This window comes from Lathyrus oleraceus, chromosome 2 (genome assembly GCF_024323335.1).
Source record: "Lathyrus oleraceus cultivar Zhongwan6 chromosome 2, CAAS_Psat_ZW6_1.0, whole genome shotgun sequence".
In the NCBI taxonomy this organism is placed as follows: domain Eukaryota; kingdom Viridiplantae; phylum Streptophyta; class Magnoliopsida; order Fabales; family Fabaceae; genus Lathyrus; species Lathyrus oleraceus.
Window position 1 is genome coordinate 113232556 of NC_066580.1, and position 7968 is coordinate 113240523.

Sequence of the window (7968 nt, forward strand, 5' to 3'; positions counted from 1 at the left end):
TTGCATGCTAGATGATTAGTGTGCATAGCATAGCCTTCGGGGCTGTAGCTAATTCCCATGGTGAGGAATTAGTGAGTGAGTCATTAGATCTCAAATGAGTGGGACTAGTGAGCTTAGTAGCCGTATCTGGATTGATCGGTGAGCTTGAACTATATGTTCAAGAATAGTCGGTACCGCATGTGTGGAGTCTCATTGCATAATGTATGTGTGGCGTATAATATGAATGGATGTATTCCAATATTATACGTGTGTTTGTGTTGTTATGTAGTATGATTTGAGATTATACTTGTGTTTTATGTTGGTGTTGAGTATGATGTTGAGCTGATGTGCTGTTACTGATTGTATGTTGTGATTAGGGTGATTAATGTGTCAAATTACTTAACATGACATGAGATTTTATAATGCTTATTATATCGATTGAGGAACTCACCCTTACAACTATTTTTCAGGTAATGAGAAATGAGTTGAGTAGAAGCGAATGCTTGGAGTCTAGTGTAATCTCCTTAGTGGGTCATGCTCTGATAGATGTAACATCGGGAGGGAACCTTTTAATTATGTTATTGATGATTGTTGAACCAGTTTACATGTAGTATGTTACATGTTTTGATTGATTTGATTTATAGCCGCTGCGATTTATGCAAATGTTTAATTGATTAAATAAAGAGCATGACAGTTATTTTGGAACATGGTGTGAATGATTGTGTGACACCCTTAACTGCATAATTACTCTGATATATGTTTATTATTTTAATTAAATAATTGGGGTATTTTAGAAGGGTGTTACATTAGTGGTATCAGAGCATAGTCGGTCGAGTCGAGTCGTAATTATTCTGTTTCCCCTGTACGGTATAGGTGTTGTGTAACCTATCAGTACTCATTGTTTTAGTTGTTTGGGTTTTCAGAATAGAGATGGCTGGAAGAGGTAGAGATGATGCTGCGATTGCTGAGGCTCTGGGTATGCTAGCTGGAGTACTTGGAGGAAATCCGAATGTTGTGGGAATGGGAGCTGCTCGTCAACTGAGTGAGTTCCAGAAGAACAACCCTCCAATGTTCAAGGGAGCATACGATCCAGATGGTGCTCAGAAGTGGTTGAAGGAGATTGAGAGGATCTTCCGAGTGACTGAGTGTGCCGAAAACCAGAAGGTCAGGTTCGGTACGCATATGCTGTCAGAGGAAGCAGATGATTGGTGGGTTGCTACCCGCACTGAGTTGGAATCTGCTGGAAATGCTGAGATCACTTGGGCTATGTTCAGAGAGAGATTTCTGAGGAAGTATTTTCCAGAGGATGTCAGAGGAAAGAAAGAGATAGAGTTCTTGGAATTGAAGCAGGGTAACAAGTCTGTTACTGAGTATGCTGCTAAGTTCACAGAACTGTCAAAGTATTATACTCCCTATAATGAGGCTGCTGGAGAATTTTCGAAATGTGTGAAGTTTGAGAACGGGCTGCGTCCCGAGATCAAACAGGCTATTGGATATCAGCGGATCAGAGTGTTTTCTGACTTGGTTGACTGTTGCAGGATTTTTGAACAGGATTCCAAAGCCAGAGCAGAGAGCTATCAACAGAGAATTGATAGGAAAGGCAAGAATCAGAATGATCGTGGAAAACCGTATGCAGCTGGCAAAGGTTTCCAGAAGCAGAGTGGGATGAAGAGGCCTAGTGGGGGAGACTCTAGTGCCCCTGCTAAGTGTTATAGATGTGGTCGGGCTGGACATCGTGTCCATGAGTGTACCAGTGCTGAGATGAAGTGTTTCAAGTGTGGAAAAGGTGGTCATTTGGCTGCAGAGTGTCGGTTGAAGACCGTAACTTGTTTCAACTGTGGAGAGTTGGGTCATATCAGTCCACAGTGTCCTAAGCCGAAGAAAGAGAATCAGTCAGGAGGCAAGGTCTTTGCTTTATCGGGTTCTGAGACTTCTGCAGATGATCGTTTGATCCGAGGTACGTGTTATATTAATGGCTTTCCTCTTGTAGCTATTATTGACACCGGTGCTACTCATTCCTTTATATCTTTGGATTGTGCTGTGAAACTTAAGTTAGAGATATCTGAGATGCTTGGAAGTATGGTGATTGATACTCCTGCGAAGGGTTCAGTGACTACTACTTCAGTTTGTTTGAATTGTCCTTTGAGTATTTTTGGTAGAGACTTTGGGATAGACCTTGTGTGTCTTCCACTAGTGCAGATTGATGTTATCTTGGGAATGAACTGGTTGGTGTTTAACCGAGTTCCTATTAACTGTTTTGATAAGACGGTGATATTTCCTGAGATCGAAGAAGGAAAGAGTTTGTTTCTATCAGCCAGGCAGGTGAATGAGGAAGTAGCAGATGGGGCGGAGTTGTTTATGCTGTTAGCGACTCTGGAGGCTAAAGATAAACTGGTGATTGGTGATCTAGCTGTGGTGTGTGATTTTCCTGATGTGTTTCCGGAAGAGGTGAATGAATTGCCGCCAGAGCGTGAAGTTGAGTTCTCGATTGATTTGGTACCTGGTACTAGACCGATATCGATGGCTCCATATCGTATGTCTGCTATTGAGTTAGCTGAATTGAAGAGTCAGCTGGAAGATCTGTTGGATAATAAATTTATTCGTCCGAGTGTGTCACCGTGGGGTGCACCAGTGTTATTGGTTAAGAAGAAAGAAGGTACTATGAGGTTGTGTGTGGACTACAGGCAACTAAATAAAGTGACGATCAAGAATCGGTATCCTTTGCCGAGGATTGATGATTTGATGGATCAATTGGTTGGTGCGAGTGTGTTCAGCAAGATAGATTTGAGATCTGGGTATCATCAGATACGTGTGAAAACTGAGGATATTCAGAAGACTGCTTTCAGAACAAGGTATGGACATTATGAGTATTCTGTAATGCCTTTTGGTGTGACTAATGCGCCTGGAGTATTCATGGAGTATATGAATAGGATTTTCCATCCGTACCTAGACCAGTTTGTTGTGGTGTTTATTGATGACATTTTGGTGTATTCGAAATCTGAAGAAGAGCATGCTGAGCATTTGAGAGTGGTTTTAGAAGTTCTACGAGAAAAGAAGTTATTTGCTAAACTCTCTAAATGTGAATTTTGGTTAGGAGAGGTTAGTTTTCTGGGTCATGTGATTTCAAGAGGTGGTGTGGCTGTTGATCCTTCTAAGATAGAAGCAGTATCTAAGTGGGAAGCTCCGAAGTCAGTTTCTGAGATAAGAAGTTTTCTTGGACTTGCAGGTTATTATAGGAAGTTCATTGAGGGATTTTCTAAGTTGGCGTTACCGTTGACGATGTTGACTAGAAAGGGGCAAGCGTTTGTTTGGGACTCAAAGTGTGAAGAAGGTTTCCAAGAGTTAAAGAGAAGGTTAACTACTGCTCCTATTCTGATATTACCGAGTTCGTCGAAATCATTTGAGGTTTACTGTGATGCTTCATTGTTGGGTTTGGGTGGTGTGTTGATGCAGAATAAGCAGGTTATAGCTTATGCTTTGAGACAACTGAGGGTTCATGAAAGGAACTATCCGACACATGATTTAGAGTTGGCAGCTGTGGTATTTGTTCTGAAATTATGGAGGCATTACTTGTATGGGTCAAGATTTGAGGTTTTCAGTGACCATAAAAGTTTAAAGTATTTGTTTGATCAGAAAGAACTGAATATGAGACAGAGGAGATGGTTAGAATTTCTGAAGGATTATGACTTTGGTTTGAATTACCATCCGGGTAAAGCAAATGTAGTGGCCGATGCGTTGAGTCGGAAATCATTGCATATGTCTATGTTAATGGTTAGGGAATTGGATTTAATTGAGCAGTTTAGAGACTTGAGTTTGGTGTGTGAGAGTACTCACAATAGTGTTAAATTGGGAATGTTGAAATTAACGAGTGGTATTCTGGATGAGATCAGAGAGGGTCAGAAATCCGATGTGTTTTTGGTTGATAAGTTGACTTTAGTGAATCAAGGCCAAGGTGGTGAATTCAGAGTTGATGAGAATGGTGTTTTGAAATTTGGTAATCGGGTGTGCATTCCGGATGTTACCGAACTTAAGAAGAGTATTCTGGAGGAAGGACATCGTAGTGGCCTGAGTATTCATCCTGGAGCTACGAAAATGTATCATGATTTGAAAAAGTTATTTTGGTGGCCTGGAATGAAAAAGGAAATTGCGAGTTTTGTTTATTCTTGTTTGACTTGTCAGAAGTCAAAGATTGAGCATCAGAAACCGTCTGGGCTAATGCAACCGTTAGCTATTCCAGAGTGGAAGTGGGATAGTATCAGTATGGATTTTGTTTCTGGTTTGACAAGGACAAATAAGAATTTTGAAGCCATTTGGGTGATTGTTGACAGGTTGACAAAATCGGCTCATTTCATTCCGATCAGAATGGATTATCCGTTAGAGAGATTAGCTGAGTTGTACATCGAGAAGATTGTAAGTTTGCATGGTATTCCGTCGAGCATTGTTTCGGACAGAGATCCTAGATTTACATCGAAGTTCTGGGAAGGTTTGCAGAAGGCTTTGGGAACTAAGCTGAGATTGAGTTCTGCATATCATCCGCAGACTGATGGTCAGACTGAGAGGACGATCCAGTCGCTAGAGGATCTTTTGAGAGCTTGTGTTTTGGAAAAGGGAGGTTCTTGGGATTGTTATTTACCTTTGATTGAGTTTACCTACAACAATAGTTTTCATTCGAGCATTGGTATGGCACCGTTTGAAGCTTTGTATGGTAGGAGATGTCGGACACCTTTATGTTGGTATGAGTCCGGTGAGAGTGCTGTGGTTGGACCGGAGATTGTTCAACAGACTACAGAAAAGATTAAGATGATTCAGGAGAAGATGAGAATTGCTCAGAGTCGTCAGAAGAGTTATCATGATAAGAGGAGGAAGTCACTTGAGTTCCAAGAGGGAGACCATGTGTTCCTTCGTGTTACTCCGATAACTGGTGTTGGTCGAGCCTTGAAGTCGAAGAAGTTGACACCTCGATTTATTGGTCCTTATCAGATTTTGGAGAGGATAGGGGAGGTAGCCTATCGTGTCGCTTTACCGCCGTCGCTTGCGAATTTGCATGAGGTTTTTCATGTGTCTCAGTTGAGGAGGTACATTCATGATCCGTCGCATGTAGTCCAAGTAGATGATGTACAGGTGAGAGATAACCTGACTGTTGAAACATCACCTATGAGGATCGAGGATCGAGAGTTGAAGCAGTTGCGGGGTAAAGAGATTGCCTTGGTGAAGGTAGCTTGGGGAGGACCAGCAGGTGGCAATGTGACTTGGGAACTTGAGAGTAAGATGAAGGAGTCTTACCCAGAGTTGTTCGCTTGAGGTATGTTTTCGAGGACGAAAACTCTTTTAGTGGGGGAGAGTTGTAACACCCCGATAATAATATGATAATTATTTAAATTAAGTTAATAATATATTTATTAATTTAATTAGATAATTGGATTATTATTATTATTATTTTGGAATTATTGAATTATTATTATTATTATTATTGGGATAATAATTATTGGAAAATATATAAGTTGGAATTTAGAAAAATCCTATTTTTGGTAAAAAGTTATTTTCACGTGAAAAGGGAAAAGAGGCAGAAAAGGAAAAAGGGCAAAGAGCCAGAGAACAAAGGTTGAAGGAAGGAAAAGCTAGGAACTCCGAGATTCGCCGGATTAACTCAGGTAAGGGGGGTTTATCATCGATTAATGGGTATTATGGGATAATATGTGATGGGTAGTGAGAAACCATTGAATTGCCTCTGATTGAATGATGTATGATGAATTTGTGAATTTTTGGGATGAACGAAATTGGGATTAAAATTGAAGAAATTCGTAGGAATTAGAGGTAGAAAGGTTAGCAATTTGTGAAATCGAAAGTGTATGATTCGTGTTAGATGAGATGAATGAATTGTGTGTAAGATTTGGACTGTGGAAGGTTGAATTGGATAGATCTCGTAGCAGGAAAAGCCATTGCAGATCTGGAAATTCTGGTTTCTGGTCATACGCGTATGGCACTAGGCAATATGCGTATGATATGGCTGGTACGCGTATGGAGGAGGCCTTACGCGTATGGGTGAGGAAAATGATATTTTGAACGTAGATTTGTCTCTGTTGGTACGCGTATGGGAGAGTGGTACGCGTAGCATACGCGTATGAGACTGATGATACGCGTATGGGTTGGGCGAGAAAATGCGCCATACGCGTATGGGCATAGGCAATACGCGTATGGGCAGACTTGTGGTTTTTCTGAACCGTTGTTGTGCAGTTTTTGGTTGTTTAGGCTGAGTGATGTAACTTAGCTGATGTATGACGTAGTAGGGATCATTTCCCGTTGTTTTGAGCAGTATAGGTATTAGTAGAGTGTGCTAATACTGTGTTTAATTAATTGACATGATATGATATGTTGATACATGTGTTGATGATGTGTGATGAAATGCATAATGCTGTGAATATATATATTATGCATGTATTTGTGAATGGACTGTGTATGGCTTAGAGTGTGAGCATGTGTCCATTGTGGATTGTTGTTGATGTTGCATTGCTAGATGATTAGCGTGCATAGCATAGCCTGTGGGGCTGTAGCTAATTCCCATGGTGAGGAATTAGTGAGTGAATCATTGTGGATTTGTTGTTGATGTTTGCATGCTAGATGATTAGTGTGCATAGCATAGCCTTCGGGGCTGTAGCTAATTCCCATGGTGAGGAATTAGTGAGTGAGTCATTAGATCTCAAATGAGTGGGACTAGTGAGCTTAGTAGCCGTATCTGGATTGATCGGTGAGCTTGAACTATATGTTCAAGAATAGTCGGTACCGCATGTGTGGAGTCTCATTGCATAATGTATGTGTGGCGTATAATATGAATGGATGTATTCCAATATTATACGTGTGTTTGTGTTGTTATGTAGTATGATTTGAGATTATACTTGTGTTTTATGTTGGTGTTGAGTATGATGTTGAGCTGATGTGCTGTTACTGATTGTATGTTGTGATTAGGGTGATTAATGTGTCAAATTACTTAACATGACATGAGATTTTATAATGCTTATTATATCGATTGAGGAACTCACCCTTACAACTATTTTTCAGGTAACGAGAAATGAGTTGAGTAGAAGCGAATGCTTGGAGTCTAGTGTAATCTCCTTAGTGGGTCATGCTCTGATAGATGTAACATCGGGAGGGAACCTTTTAATTATGTTATTGATGATTGTTGAACCAGTTTACATGTAGTATGTTACATGTTTTGATTGATTTGATTTATAGCCGCTGCGATTTATGCAAATGTTTAATTGATTAAATAAAGAGCATGACAGTTATTTTGGAACATGGTGTGAATGATTGTGTGACACCCTTAACTGCATAATTACTCTGATATATGTTTATTATTTTAATTAAATAATTGGGGTATTTTAGAAGGGTGTTACAATTAGCATCCAAAGCCTTAGTAAATATGTCAGCTAATTGCATTTCAGTAGTAACATGCTCGAGTGCTATGATTTTCTCTTCCACAAGTTCTCTAATGAAGTGATGACCAATATCAATGTGCTTTGTCCTGTTGTGCTGAATAGGATTTTTGGAAATATTTATAGCACTCAGGTTGTCACAGTACAATGTCATCACATCTTGTGTGACATTGTATTCAGTCAACATTTGTTTCATCCAAACCAGTTGAGAACAGCTACTTCCAGCTGCTATGTATTTAGCTTGATATATAGCACAAACACCATTTTCATCTTTGGATACTTTCAAATGTGTAGGAGCAGGTGTCCTTTTATGACTTGCGTTGTCCATGCCAACCTTCTTAACATTGTTCTTGGCATATTTGCTTTGAGATAGAAAAAGAGACTCTTCTATCAGCTTGACTTGTAGCCCAAGTCCAACAAGGCTCATCTCAACCTCAGATTGCATTTGTCTAACAACATGTTCTATCATCTGATCTGACATCCCACCAAACACAATATCATCCACATCTATTTGAGCCACCATGAGCTTTCCTCCTTCATTTTTCACAGATAGGGTCTT

The 7968-nt window shown here is 40.1% G+C and overlaps 1 protein-coding gene across 1 annotated transcript; it reads left to right on the forward strand.

Annotated features, from left to right (window-relative positions):
- The first annotated feature begins 779 nt into the window (after positions 1–779).
- On the forward strand, positions 780–7142 carry LOC127121206 (uncharacterized). The gene is made up of 2 exons (XM_051051778.1): positions 780–1936; positions 7036–7142. Exons 1-2 carry the CDS (start codon positions 910–912, stop codon positions 7047–7049), a joined length of 1041 nt encoding a protein of 346 aa, XP_050907735.1. The 5' UTR covers positions 780–909; the 3' UTR covers positions 7050–7142.
- Positions 7143–7968: the final 826 nt, after the last annotated feature.